The sequence below is a fragment of the Metopolophium dirhodum genome, chromosome 3, assembly GCF_019925205.1.
Source record: "Metopolophium dirhodum isolate CAU chromosome 3, ASM1992520v1, whole genome shotgun sequence".
Lineage (NCBI taxonomy): Eukaryota > Metazoa > Arthropoda > Insecta > Hemiptera > Aphididae > Metopolophium > Metopolophium dirhodum.
In genome coordinates this window covers 18,487,016-18,503,037 of record NC_083562.1, presented here as the reverse complement: position 1 = coordinate 18,503,037, position 16,022 = coordinate 18,487,016, and the positions used below count along the sequence as shown (strand labels likewise).

The 16,022-nt window shown below is 26.8% G+C and overlaps 2 protein-coding genes across 8 annotated transcripts in view; one reads left to right on the top strand and one right to left on the bottom strand.

The window, feature by feature from the left end:
• Positions 1–227: 227 nt before the first annotated feature.
• LOC132940062 (carbohydrate-responsive element-binding protein) overlaps positions 228–16,022 on the bottom strand; it is a 23,521-nt gene continuing 7,726 nt past the window's right edge. For all 4 annotated transcript variants that reach the window (XM_061007462.1, XM_061007464.1, XM_061007463.1 and 1 more), the window contains 9 exons: positions 10,528–10,629; positions 5,529–6,127; positions 5,345–5,462; positions 5,045–5,273; positions 4,545–4,968; positions 4,194–4,438; positions 3,984–4,107; positions 2,740–2,869; positions 228–636 (listed from right to left, as the gene is read on the bottom strand). In XM_061007462.1, the coding sequence (XP_060863445.1) occupies positions 503–636; positions 2,740–2,869; positions 3,984–4,107; positions 4,194–4,438; positions 4,545–4,968; positions 5,045–5,273; positions 5,345–5,462; positions 5,529–6,127; positions 10,528–10,629 (2,105 nt within the window). In that variant the 3' untranslated portion in view covers positions 228–502. The remainder of the gene's footprint in view (positions 637–2,739; positions 2,870–3,983; positions 4,108–4,193; positions 4,439–4,544; positions 4,969–5,044; positions 5,274–5,344; positions 5,463–5,528; positions 6,128–10,527; positions 10,630–16,022) is intronic.
• The window catches only part of LOC132940063 (Bardet-Biedl syndrome 5 protein homolog), a 14,871-nt gene continuing 13,308 nt past the window's right edge, over positions 14,460–16,022 (top strand). For all 4 annotated transcript variants that reach the window (XM_061007470.1, XM_061007469.1, XM_061007468.1 and 1 more), the window contains exon 1: positions 14,460–14,681. The gene's annotated coding sequence lies outside the window, so the exon portion shown is untranslated. The remainder of the gene's footprint in view (positions 14,682–16,022) is intronic.

Sequence of the window (16,022 nt, the reverse complement as noted above, 5' to 3'; positions counted from 1 at the left end):
CTATATATAACATGTATGTATATTTTTTATATATGATTATTACATTTATTTTGTTTAAGAAATTTGCAAACTAAGAACACTTTCATCAATGTTTTATTATAATTTATAATATATATATATATATATTTTTATTGATTTATAATTTATATTCTGTACTTAAAAATAATAAAACATTTTATGAGTATAATAATAAACAGACATTAATTAATATAATAATATTAATAAAATAAAATTTTAAAAAATATTATATTTTTCTATAAGATACAAAAAATATTTTATGTACTTATCACAGAAAAAGGAATCTGTATTTTCATAAATAGTTATACAATATATAAGATTCATTTAAATAATTAATCAACAAATTAAGCCTCAAAAGTTACAAACATAAATATATATGTTAAAAATTAACAACGTTAAACATAAAACAAAAACATAAACAATTATATAATAATTAATGAAACAAAAATGGCACATACAATTTTAATGATTATATTATATACTTTTAATTTCGGTTTCCTTGTGATTGATGTTTTGTTTGACTTTTTTGAATGATGTTATTTATTTCTTCAGGCAGATTACTAGGATCTGATAGTATTTCTGTGGATGTGCACAGATTTCGCAATGCATTCAAAGCAACTAAAAATATACAATTGTTGTTATATACTATTATATTAATATATTTGTGCCAGCAGTGGCGTGGCGAACGGTAATTTCAGTGGCCACGGCCTCTGAAGTTTTTCTTAAATAGAGGGGTGGGTGGTAGCCAGTGGGTCCCCTAGTAAATTTAATATGATATTCTCAATAGGTAGTCAATAACGATCTGAAATATAATTTGTTGTATTATATTAATACATTATTATGCATAAATACTTGGGATATTTGTAACTTGCCACTGGAAAATTTTTAGTTCACCATGCCACTGCATGCCGGGTTGCATGAACAATCACTAACATTTGACGAATCAATGCTAATGGTCCATTAAATCAATTCAATTTCCATGCAACCCAGCATAAATAATTTTTTTTTTTTTTTTAGAAAATATGCGCTAAATTTGCCTTAAAAAATGTTAAATATTCAAATACGCTCAACAAGTTAAAAAATAAAAATAATGTTCTAAAAAAATAAAATTTGTTCAAACTATAAATATGTACAAAAAATATTAGAGGAGCTACTGACGGTTTGACCTAACCCATTTTAGCTTCCTTGAAAAATTCAACATATTTTCAGCAACATTTTGGATAGTAAGCATGCTTCGATTTTTGAGATCAGCATTTTCTGATAGAAAAGTGTACCTAGTTGCTATGGTACTTTTGGGAGTTCAAATTTAATATTCCAAGTAGTTTTAGAAAGCGTAGAGAAAAACAAAACTTAAGTGATATTTTTTACTCAAAAATTAATAACTATAGACCATTGAATTTTTAACCAAATATTTATATTAGCATTTCACATAAATGATAACATTTTCAAAATATTTTGACTCTTTTTGGGATACTTATAGTTTTTAGAAATTTTTAGAAACTTGTAATTTTTACTTTCTTGATATTTAATCAAGGAAGTATGGTAATTGAAATGAAAAAAGTCTGAATTTTGAAAACTTCAAGAACTTGTGTTAAATAGGAAAATAATAAAAATGTAACTCAGTAACGATGAGTAGGTGGGTAATTTTGTTAGCTTTAATATAAAATATTAATGAGAGAGATTCGATAATATAGCCAAGCGGTAAACCACTTGAACCCATAAAAACGTCGGCGTGAATAATCCCAAAATTTCTATTTTTTAACTTTTTTCCTAAACTATGATAGCTAGAAAGTTGGTTGATAACTCATTAAAAAGGGATTATCAAGTAGATACTAAATGTGAAATTAAATTTTTTTTAAAAAATTATTTATTTTTTCACAGATAAAACAAAGAGTTATTCTTTGTTAGATTTTCATTTAGCAAGGTAGTTTTCCGAAACTGGAGAACGGATTTTGTTGTTTTGGGTCTTGTTAGATTCACATTGGCTAGGAGAAGTGCAGTGAAGATTTTCAGAACTTTATCTCCAATCGTTAATTCACTACAAAGCTGTAAAGCTGAAAAACATCAAAAAACGCTCAATAAAATTTGTTTTAATGTTCTGTAGTGAATTTACTATTAAAGATAAAGTTCTGAAAATCTTCACTGCATTTCTCCTAACCAATGTGAATCTAACAAAACCCCAAACAACGAAATCCGCTCTCCGGTTTCGGAGATCTATCTCACTAAATGAAAATGAAAATGATTTTTACCAAAGTTAATTATGAGTATTTTCAAATATTAATAATTTACTTGCTTGTAACTCACTCAATTAAAAATAAAAATATCGTAAAAAACCAACATGAGACCACTAATACTGTTTGTAAAAGTTTGATAATAGGTCAATTCACTCTAATATCAAAACTGACAGCAGCGTATTGGAACTGGCGAATGACCATTTGCTATGTCGTACGTGTGTAAGACGGAAACAACACAGTGAGTACTATGTCCTCTTAAGATAAAGATAAAATATCCAATTGCATACATCAATGTAAAATATCAAATGTACCTAATCTCTCTCATTAAACTTTTTTTTTTTTTTAAATGTCGATGATATTAAAAAAGCCATCAACAAGGGTTTTTATACCATGTTCAACAACTATTATCTATGCACAACATTTTAGTATGAAAGACAAGAATAATGGTTAATTTTCTAGATATTATTATTAATACATTAACACTCACTTGGCCTGAGATCACCCAGTGTACAGTGTTGTTCTACCCATTGAAGAGTAGTACGGTACATTTCATCATAACTTGATGTAGATACACTAGAGTTAAACGAATTTAATAGTGGTTCTGCAATTAAACTCAGCTAAATATTATGAATTTAAAGAATTAAAACACAAATTGGATGAACTTTTAAACATAATTGCATGACAAACAAAATGTATAAAAGTATATATACCTATCGTTTATGTTATAAGAATTAATTTGTTTTTGATTTGGGTTAAAAAATTAAATTTTAACAAAAATTATGGTTTTTGAAAAAAATAATATTTATAAATACAAATGAGCGAGTTAAAAAAACTTTAAAAATATAAAATATATTGTTGTTAATACTATTTATAAAAGTTAATAAAGTAAAATAAATATAGATGTTATTTTATTCAAATCATTGATTTTATAGTATATAGATAAATCCTATTGTTAATATTGGAAGCTACTAACTTTATTGTTATCAACCGCTAGGTTCGCTGTATCCATTTATATTGCGCTTAATGCAAATAGTTACAGCGAATCTAGTGGCTGACAACAATAAATTAGTAGCTTCCAATATTAACAATATGATGACTTATCTGTAGAGTGTATTATTATAAAATCAATAATCAAATGTATAAATGAGAATATTATTTAATGTACCTATATCATAATTTATAGTATACAAGTATACAACTATTATTTAAATTCACGTAAACAAATTTTGTTATTTTAAGTTTTTAACACGTTGATTGCCATGCAGCCGCCGGCGGCCACAAGATTATGTATCATTGGTACGCCAAGAATTTTTTTTAGTGTAATTACAAATTTGTATATATATTATTGAATTGGAAAAAGAATTTAAATTACAAAAAAAAAATGTTAAAAATAAGTTTATTACATAAAAAAAATTGTAGTTATTCCCGTTACGCAACAGCGCATTTAGTTCATTATTGCAGCGCCATGGAAAAGTTAATATAAATCTAAATTCATTTACGGCAGCCCGCGGCTGTATGGCCTCCTAGGATTGATATGGTGTGGCAGCTGGCAGCCTAAATTAACATTACTCAATTATTTTTATGCGGCCGCCAGCGGCTACATGGCAGGTTAACGTGTTAAATACCTTTAGGATATTAATTATTATAAATTGATATAATTTTTATTATTTAGTAAAAAAATATAGACTAGAACTTACATTAACCTTAGTTAAAACTATATGTCAAGGATACAATATAAAATTTCCAATTCTCTTGAGTTCTTTTCTTAACATATTCATCAAACATTTCTTTCATTTTAGTGGTTCGTTGTCTAGAAAATGGGGCTCCTGTAGCGGGTAACATTGCTTGACAATTACTGTAAAACCAAATTTAAATTAATTTTTAAATGCAATTTAAGAATTATTGATGGTAAATTTAAAAATAATAAATACATTTACCAACCTTATAGCTAGATTAAGAGATTCAACTTGTTGTTGCAAATTTTGCCTCTCTTCATATAACCGTGCTCGTTCTGACCTTAGCTGGAGTATATAATCAGCTCCTTTTTGTAACATCGCAGCTTTACTCATTTTTGTGTTTGGATTTTGATTGATTTGTGGTATTAACATATTCAACATATCAAATCCATTCTTAATGTTGCACCTCCGCTTTTGTTCTGCATTTATATGACAAACTCTCCTATGCTCCTGCACATATTTTAACCTAGGCCTTAAGCTCATGAGCAGTTCACACTAATATTTATTTAAATAACTAAACTAACTTGATCTAGAACAAATTTGTGTGTTATATTACCTTATATGGAGTTCTTGATGGACCAGGGATCATGACATGTGTTGGCATTGACATCGAACCATTTCTTTGTGACAAATTCACAGACTCATTAGATTGATTTGGAGAGTGAGTTTTTTGACAGAGGTCTGTACTACATGCCATAGGTGATGTTACAGATTGAGGAATTGGAGTATTTAAGGGTTGACTATAGTTATTTGTAGGTGAAGGTTGATTGCTCGTTGGCGATGGTTTGTCCATGACCGAGACAGAGTGATTGACATACTCTTGAGGTTGTGGGAGCCTGTAGGTTGAGTAACCTTGGGTGTTTCCATGTGGTATATCAAATCTGGGTTGAATTTGCGGAAGTTGATGAATACCACCAGGTGTTCCAACTGCATCGATAAGTCCACGAGTATTAGGTGTTAAATTATATACATTACAGTCACTAAGAATATTAAAAAATATATATAAATAAAGATAAAATATATTTAAATCATACTTTATGTACAATATTACAATACCTTTGATTCATAAAGACAGGACTTGGTTTTCGATAAACAAGATGATCAGTATATGAAGTTAAAACGTGATCTGGTGTTCTTGCTCTTCTTTGTATTAATTGATATGGGATCTGTGGAACTTGTGGAACCTGTGGTACTTGCTGGTATGTTTGATAAGATCCGTTTGTATTTCGAAACTTGGCCATGTTGGTAGAAACTACAGTTGAACTTGGTGTTGAAAACATATTGTCTAACAAAAATATTATTATTTTTATATATAATTATACTAGAAAATATAATATTATTTAAATAAAAATGTACTTGATGAAAGAAGCTGAGCAAGTAGAACACTTTGGTTATTATCATTTGAAGGATTTATACTCGATTGCATAACTTTTTGCTTTGGCTGAGATTGTCTACCGCGTTGCCTCTGTCTAATCTACAATATATACAAGGCATAATCAAATTATAAATGTCTAATCTTGGGTTATAAACTAATTATTACTTTTGGTGCAACAAAGTGATCTTGTGTATTTCTTACAATTGGAGGGAACTTGTTATACGTTTGTACTTGTGGGGTTCTATTTTTAAAATCATTAGTTGATGACCCATTGCCATAATTCATCACAGAGGTATTAGTTGCAGATATATCTTGATGTTGATTATAACTGTTGGAGTTTAACACCGGTTCATGGCTAATATTGGAATTATTGAATTCAAACGAATATACTGGCGGTGGAGGTGGTATCTGCATTTCATTGTGATGAGGTTGTGCAGCTCCCGTGGGAATATTGTTATATGAGAGATTATTGGATTGGTAACTACCATTTGAAGATTGATGAAACATTGTAGGAAAATTAGATTGATAGTTTTCTCCAGTTGAATAACTATTAGCGTGCAATGGACATGATGAATCGGTAGTTTCTTGTCGCATATTTGTCATTTTAAGTTGGTTCAGTTCTGAATGTAAAGACAAAGAATGTTGATTTGTCTGATAACAAGTGTTTACATTTCCATAAGGCTGACTGTATAAATTGTTGGAAGATTCTGTTGACATATGACATTCTTCTGGTACCGGTGGTAACTTAGGAGGACTAAATAGATCTAAAAATGAATAATTTACAAAAAATTATATTATGGTTTGAAACATGATCATAGGCGCAACTTTTAGTGGTGAGGAGAGGTGCTTAGCACCCTCAGTTTTGAAATTAGTACCCTCATAATAATAGCCATTGTTAAATTTGATTATTCTATTGTGGGTGGGGGTAAGTAAAATTGCTTATCGTGTAATACATAATTATCAGACTAACTGAAAAAAATAGGGGGCTTTAGCAACGGGAGCATATTACTTGCGTCCGAAATTATTATCAGTAGGTGAGTTGTGGCGTCCCTCAGAAAAAGGTTCAAAAAAGGTCATAGTCTATTTGCGTCCCTGTATACCTTTTTTATAACCTAATTGTGTCCCGAAAATATCGATATAATCAATATCAAAATTTAAATTAAAAAAATACATTGATGTTTATTTTAATTTATAATATAGAAGTATATTAAATAAAAAAAAACTCATATGTTATGATAATAACTTTTGTTATGATATTTATGGTAATAATAATATTAACAATATAAAAATTCATGTTTTACATTTAGTCATGATAATGATAATATGTAGTAATAATAAATTGTCAATTATTGATTTGGAGTATGTGAAGTAGGATCACTTATTAAATTGACATAAACATCTAGTTTCATACAGCTTTTATTCGTACACTTCCATCGAAATTTGTTATTCCTTAAAATTTTATGATATCCAAACTTATAACTATCAATTATATAAAAACCATTAATTGCGACCAATTTAGAACTACACAATTAACCTTAAAAAAAATACAGTACAGTTTATGAACTATCGATTTTAGTCATTTTAGTAGATAATATCGATAATAATTATATAACTGACTTGCGTCCCGTTTGCGGGACTCAAGTCACCGGTCAAATTTACTACCTGAAAAATATACCTTTTTTGGGGACGCGAGTAACATGCAGCCTTAGCAACCTCAGTTTTATCAATGAAATGCACCTCTGAACATGAAACTATTAAGTTATTAAAATGTAGGTGTTTCAGCTGAATACGAGCGACTAATTGATTATATTTTATCATACTAACAATAAATTATATAATATTTAAATAAAGGATTCATATTTATAGACTATAATAGAAGTTAGGGGTACCTAATTTTAATTTATAATAAGAACACATAAAATGTATTACACCTCTTTTCTATATGGATAAAAATTACAATATTCAATCATAAATCTTTTTAATAAAGAGCAATATAATATTAACTTTAATTAAAAAATTAAAATATGTGGTAATTTTGAAGTTTTATGTTTTACTATCATAGAATCGATTAAAAAATCCATCAAAGGTTAGGTTAAATTTTAATAATTTAAATTTATCTCCTTTAAAATTAGGTAAATATTATCTAACTTGCAAATTTCTTTATCAAGTCTCTTTGTATTAAACAAAAATTAATTTTCATAGATTTTATATTATAGCCATATTATTAATTTTAGTGGAACTACTTGCATCAAACAAGATCAATAATAATAATTTAATTTGTTTTTCACTCATACTCAACAGTTTAAATACTTTGTTAATCATAACTCATAAGTATGTATTTGATTAGATACATAATAATTAGGAATCTCCTAAACATATTAAAAAATTAAATTATTTAATAATGTTTTTCATGAAATAAGTCAGTAAATGGTTCAAATTAAATTATTTAATTGACTGATAATTTTACTGACTATTAACAAAGATTAAAACATTTAGAATATATATTTTAAGTATGCAAAAGAATAACAAAAAATTATCTCTTTCGCAATAGGTCAATATCTAACATCCATATTTAAATTAAGTTATTACTTGTAAATGTATTAATAATAAATAATTTACAAACGTCTTAAAATATATAATTGAAAATTAAACAATCTTCAATTTATTTTTTAATATTCTACTTTCTTGTTAAAATTAAAAAAGAGATATACATGCACATATTATTGATATATCTTAATTAGGAATAGATACTTATATTTTATGTTTTTTTTTTGCTAAATAGGTACTGTTATTGAAGTATTTATATTGTGAATAAAAGTAAATTAATAAATTAATAAATTGTAAATCGTTGATTGTTTCTTAAATTTATATAATAAGATCTTTTGAAAATATTTTTATTTTTTTTAACACACCGTCACAATAATAAACCATTTTAAAAACTTGTGCAACAATTTGGAAAATAAAATTTATAAAATATTTATATTAAGATATAGGTATAGGACTACAGTTTCAATGAGGTTTTATAAAATTGTTTAAATTTTCAAAATTTTTAATAACCCATTGCCTATAAAATATTCTACGTATTGAAACATGTTTATAAGAGAAATTATTAATTGTTGAATACTTTAATATTATTATTTTCTGAATTTCAACCAAAATCAATAAAAACAGACATTCTAAACATTTTTTTGTACATTTTTAGAATTTTCTGGAAAATTACTGAAAAATTATCGCTCTAAAGTACCATCAGCGTCGAATTTCCAATCTATAGAGGATCTTTATAGACAATACTTTTGAAGCACTCTTTTAACAGAAAAAAGTGGTGACAAAACTAAAAAAAAATAAAAATAAAAAAAACAACATTTAATTATAAAACCAATAGACTGCTACACTCAAAATCTAAAAATCAACTTTTTTTTCATACTAAGGTGATTATTAAAATGTATTGATTAAATTTCCATTTAGTTGTTTTAATATAAGATAACCTACCTACTTTTTTTAATTAGGCATTGTATACATAATGTTGTTTTACATCAGTGGCGTAGCCAGGATTATGAAATGGGGTAGGGGGGGGGGGTTTAAACACCCAAAACAAATTTTTTTTAAATAATATTAATTTACTCTTGTTTTAAAATATTATTTAACCTCACAAGAGTTTTTATGATGTTTTAATTTTGTCATTTTGAATAATGTTATGAGTATTTTAAAAATAAATGTAATCACAATTTTTTTTTTTTTTTTATAATACCATTGCTTCAAAATTAAAAAAAAAAGCTTACATAGGGGTTCTAGATTATATTTTTACCTATAAATATGTTAATAGGTTAATTCAACAAGAATAATGACAATACAACAATAATACTTTTTTTTTTACATTTAAGGTCACCAGGTTTGTCTAATAGAACATATTCTCTATAAATTATTTTTCAATAATAAACAACCAGTATATAACTGCTTACGTAATATTTTAAAGGTTTTCCTAACCATCATTAATAAAAGAAGATAAATCTTAATAAAAAATCGGGTCACCCAAATTATATACCTAAGGTTTTGTGCATGTCAACAATTATTTTCTCAGGTGTCAAATACCCATGCTGTTTAAAGGGATAACATTTAACTGTTAAATTGTGTTTATTTTGTTAGTATATTTATCAATTATGCTTTACAAAAAATTATTTAAATTGCTGTCTGTGTACTGCATAATATGATAAGTCATTTTTCATATTTTTCAGTAATAATTTACAATTTTATGTCCTCTAATTTTGTATTCACCATAGGTCCTAACTCCTAATAATGAGCCTGGGTTCCATGTACACATTTGAACATAATTTATACTTTAACGTAGATGTTGCCATGTTGATGTTCAATCATAAAACTATTCTCAAATTATTAATTACTTATTAATTTCATTTAACATTGAAAACAAATTTTTAACGTGAAAAAACACAATGAGTTTTATCAAACATATAGTATAATATAATAATATAGTATTATTGTATTAATAAAATTTTACTTGTTGAATTGACCTATTATCTAATTTAAAGCACAGAATATTATCCAGGGCCTCAGTAGAATTTTTATGATATTTTATTAGAGCCCTGGATAACATTCCAACATTTACATTTAAATTGTACAAAAGACCAATGAAAATATACTTAAGTATTAAAAATAACAAAGTAAGATTGATTCTTCTCAATGTAAACTTGCTATAATATTCAGTGCTAGTAAGAATAAGGAATCCATGTGCAAGCAGTCCTTTTTATATTATGAAAAACATCAGATATTAATAATGATGTAATAATTCTTATTATTGAGTTGTGTAAATAAAGTTTAATACCAGCTAGCATAAGAAAATGTGAAATAAACTTGTTTCATTTATCTTTTATACCTAATATAATATTATAATAATTTATTGAATCATACTAGTCAGATTATGAGAAATTATGATAGGTTGTAACCTAACCTGTAAGTTAAGAATAATGTTGCTAAAAATAATGTATAGTTAATTACCTAACGATTAAAATAATTAATATATATTTATACCTTATTTTCGTCTAATATAATATACAAACGTAATACCTATATAGTTATATATTATGTATATAAACCATACATACAAATATTATTTATTATTATTATATCATATACATAGTATTGTAGGTACCTTGCAAAGGTTCTATGGTATCCATGAATTCATCTAAATTTGGCTGTAGCTGTCCTAAACTCGGTTGTATAAAATCAGCAATATTAGTCGTCGTCGATTTGTCTAAAAACAGAAAAGAAAACTTTTTTTATCAAAATAAGTAAAAATAGAACGTACACAAAAAAACAACCATCACCGTGTTTATAATTAAATCGATTTACCCCCACCCCAAAATCACTCAATGGTAAAAAAATCAATCGTAAACTTACGTCAAAAAATTGTATTACAATTTTGTATATTACAGCGCGGACGTCACACCACTAACTTATTACAATGATGTTATAAATTATAATATAAATACGTATTATACATTAATATAAGTGCATACTGCATGTTATAAGAGGCATTATGTATAAATATATAAATACGAACGCGCGCGTAGCTAATAAATCGCTCGATATAATTAAATAATAATAATATTATACATCGGAGAGGAGTTCTGGGCGTGTGTAAATATAATATCAAACGTTCGATTTCAATACTGGCATTACTGGTTGGTGATAACGGATTTACTGCCACCGAGTTAGACCTCTTTAAAAATACTATATTTTAATTTTTAAAGACTATAATCTTATCACAACAAGACCGTATTATAATAATAATAATAATTTCGATAAAGCCGTCAGCCGTGTATTTTGAGATATATTTTTCTTCTTCGAAACACACATACGACCGTCATTATAATTTAATGTATAATATTATAATATTAATATACTATTCGCGTACAGCACATTAAATTAAAATGTACAGTGTGCCAGTATAGCGTAATATATGGTTAATAATTCACAAACATATCAAATCATTCCGTTTCATTTTATTTTAAAAAACAAATTAACCACTAACAATTGTCCGTTACGGTATAATGTAGCACATATTACAATATTTGTTGGCACTAGCAACAATAATTTCAGCACCAGATTAACCAGAAAAAAGATAAATGTTCCTAAAATAATAGTTTTATCGGTATGCGCGATGCCTTTGTTATAAACGTATGCAGTAATGTCATTTATTATATTTATTAAATTCATATAACATGGGTTGTATTTTAGTCGCAATTTGTTTCCGGGTTCAATCGGTCCATAATCAAAAACAAGCACTTAGGAGTAAAACTAAAGGAAGAACATGGGCTGAATTCTGGGCACGATGTAATTTAAAATTAATATCAAACGAGTACATTATAGTACTATAAGAACGCGCGAACACGACGAACGTATAAAAGACACGTGTTGGCACAACGAAATATTTAATGTAAATATTTCGATACAATATATACAACTTATAGCAATAATAATATACATACGTACGTTTTGTATACATAAAACTTGACGTTGGCATATTGGACTATAACCTACAAGCTGATTAGAAAAATCTCGAATGGCGAGAAATAGCGCAACTAGGAGGTTTACAAGTGTTATTAAAAACGATATAATATACGGAACAGTATCAATTTGTTCGGTTATGATATTATTATGGCGATGGCATAAAACGATGGTATTAAGTTCTTTGGGAAGGCCGAGTGAGGAGCGGAGCTTCTCGTAATCTAATCAACAAATATATGTTTTTCGAACGATAAACACTTTAATTGGTTTTTCAAGTAGTATTTGGGACATACTGGTAAGCCGATAAGAACAATTAAATAAGTAAATAATATCTAATTATAAATTATTACTGTAATTTAGACAGTGATTCTTAGTAGTCAGTGAATTTAATACATTAATTCCAAGTCTTGCATATAGTCGCATTCGTATAGATATTACACATTTACATATAATACAATACAAAATAATATAAATCAAGTGAAAAACACAAACATTGTATAATGGCCCATGTAGATGTGTTTAGTAAACGGCGTGTGTTGTGAAATCTCAAATTACAAAAGAGAAAACCTCTCAATAACATTAGCCTACTTATTGATAAAATTTTTATTTTTAATAAAAAGCTAAATTGCTTTTCACATTTTGACATTTGATGGTGGCGGGGTGGGCATTTGCTCCCCCTTGTCATAGCTGGCCACTGTCGGGCCGTGTATGGTCCTTCATAATATAGTAGCTAATAGATAATATAATTAAGTATCCCTCTACCTAATTATTAATTGTTTGGTCATTGTTATCTCTCATAAAAAAATGGGTTATTTATGCCTATGATACTAACCAGTAAGTATAAAATTATGTCAGAAAGCTATTAGTATTGAGATAAAAATACAATTGTAATGTAATGTAATTGTTAAAGAGGGTTTTTTTTTAGTTTAATTATGGGCCAGTTAAAAATGTTGCCCCTCTCTCAAAAACTGAAATGACGCCACTGTTCCGACTTACAAATTAAAATACATATTCGATAACAATTTAATGCCTTTTGATCTCCCGAAATTCTGTCTAATATTTTTATTTTTATTTATTTTCATTGTTCTTAATTAACAACGGCAACAGTGGCCATTAGTTCCGATTTTTTTTTTTGTTAAATTAGGTTAAGTATAATTAAGAACTTTAAAATTAGTGTGTACTGTGTAGTGTCCGCGTCAGTCTAATATTATATTAATTATACTATTATAGCCAAGTTAGGTTAATAAATATATATTTCACTTATTAACTGGCCTTCAGGTTAAAATATGAGACGACGTAAATATAATACATACTGAACAATATTTTATAATATTATGATAATATGTAACAGTAACAGTTACCAGACATTCTCAATGAACTAACACCACAATCGTCAACCTAATCAATAATAATAGTATTTTAGTGTTTATAATAAGGATCCCATATACAAGTTCTAAGCTAAACAAAATCACCAAAAATAAATTAAAACCAGATCTTCTAAAAAAATAAATCTAAGAAAATCATGACGTCATGTACCTTATTTCTACATCATACTATATAACTATACTATAATTATAGTATTTGATAGTACTATACTCTGTCCAACGAGATAACGCCGATTCTGCACATATTAATATATTATAATAAAAAAATAACGAAACCCTGACAGTGGAACCGGTGGTCGATGGCTGGGTTGTCATGAAGGAATGATCAGTAGAACCGATTTTCCTTGGGCCGCAATGCGTTCTCTTATTGGAAATCTACAGAGTATACCCGCTTCCTAATATAATATGATACCTACATTTAAATCAAATTTTTGAAGTTTAAATTTGTAGTTGACACAATACAAATATTACATGATAAAAATGTATTACGAGATCAATTTTAACTTATTTAGGTAGTACAAATGTGAGTGAGGCAGTGGAAAACCATCTCGAAGTTTTTCATGGTAAAAAATGTCGAGTTTTTGAAAATTCAAACTCTCAACATTAGTTAACTTTGTTTTTCGTACATATATATTTAATTTATTATATTATTTATTGATTATTAGTTAATAGTTTATTACTATGGATTATGATAAAACTCATTTTATAGTTAATTCATAAATTATAATGACAGAGCCATCCTTAGGATTTGAGAAGCCCAGGACATAAACCAATTTTATCCCTTTCTTCAAACGCGAGGCCTCTGAAGTCCAAATGTAAGCAAAAAGCGCGAGGCCAAGGGCCTGGGCCCTGCTTCCCCCCCCCCCCCCAAGGACAGCTCTGGATAATGATAGTTGATAAGTAATAGTATCTACTAGTTTTAAATTCAAATTTCAAATTACAAAATAATAAAATAATACATATTATGAACTAAATAAAATGTATAAACATATATTTAACAAATGTTATTGCAATAATAATAATAAAAATTGGTGTCCACTTTTCATGATTAAGTAGGTTTAATTATATGATATGACATAATATATAATTGTGACAATTTTAATTTCAAACATTATATTATAATAATTACCAATTTGCAAATATATCAATAATATTATATTATTATCATAATACTATAATAGTTGCAGATGCCAAATACTAATAATACTTAATGACAATTTCAATAGTTACTCCAATAATATTAAATGCACCAAAGTTTGATATCACTGATGTTTAAGACTTGAATCACTAAAATATCATAATGATCAACATTGAGAAATATTATTATGAAAATTATGTACAATTCTATAGCTATAAATTTTAATGTTTTTATTTGAATAAAGCAGCAAGAAGGCATGAGTTAATCAATTATGTAAGTTTTTTATAACCATTATGATAAGTTAATAACTGTTGTGTATATGTAGCAGTGTTTGGAAGGAACGGATTCCTTTTTAAAGAACGACACAATGAACGAATTCCTTTTTATAAAAAAAAGAACGAGAAAGTGAACTAGTTCTTTTTTTCAAGAAAAATAACAAAATTGTTTGTTCCTTTCTAGTTCCAATAATTTACACAGATAATTATGTAAATAATTGAAATTAAGAAATATTTTTTTTAATGTGTATAATGTATATTGCCAATTAGTGATTTTTATCGAGTATCGACATTAAGACAATTGACATACGTTGGCCAACAATTTAATTTTGAAGAAAATCTCAAAAGAGAATTATAAAATATATACCTACTTGTAGTTATATATTATAATTAAAAATTAAAGAAGTATGAATATGAAAAAAAAATATAAGTGATTAAATAAGAATTTTTATTTTATTTGGAACTAAAAAAGGAACTCGTTCATTTTCCAAAGGAACGAATTCCTTTTTTTTTTTTAAGGAACAAGGAACGGAACAAATTCATTTTTATAAGGAACTTTCCAAACACTGGTATGTAGTATGTACTGCCATTGATTTTAGAATATACTAGTTACTTTGTATATTCTAAAATCAATGGTACTACTCAGTATAAGTACTAATCAGTAGTATGTCTTACAATAATATTTACATAATTTATATGAGTTTGTTACTATTTACTAATAATAACTAATAACAGATTTAATGTTAGTAATTTTTTTTTTACATTATAGTCCAATATTTATTATTACTTATTACTAAGTAAAACATACTAAAATATATACTATAATGTATAATGATTATATTATTATTTATATTATTAATTTAATATAAGTCGGATATATTTACAAATTCTAATTTTGTGCTTACTTAAATATAACCAAATATGAGTTTGAGTGCCGATATAGGACCGATATAATTTAACACAGTTGTAAACACAATTCACAGTTATTTCCGAAACTTTGAGTTTTGGGACTAATGAAGTTTCTCAACCCCAATGATGACTCATACACAAAATATTAAACATTTGTAAAAATGTATCGAATCCCCCTTAAGTTTATTGACAAGTATTGTAGAAGAGATCTGAATCAATTATTTTTAACTGTGTTAAATATTTAATTTGGATAAATTCCTATTTTATACTTTAAATATTTATAAATAATTAGATACCTACTAAATAAAATACAATGGATCAACAAAAATCATATTTTAAATCTATCTCAACTAAATTAAGGTATAATATTCTGTATAAATCATAAACATTATCATACTAGTTTATCTAATAAATTCATAAATTAGTATTA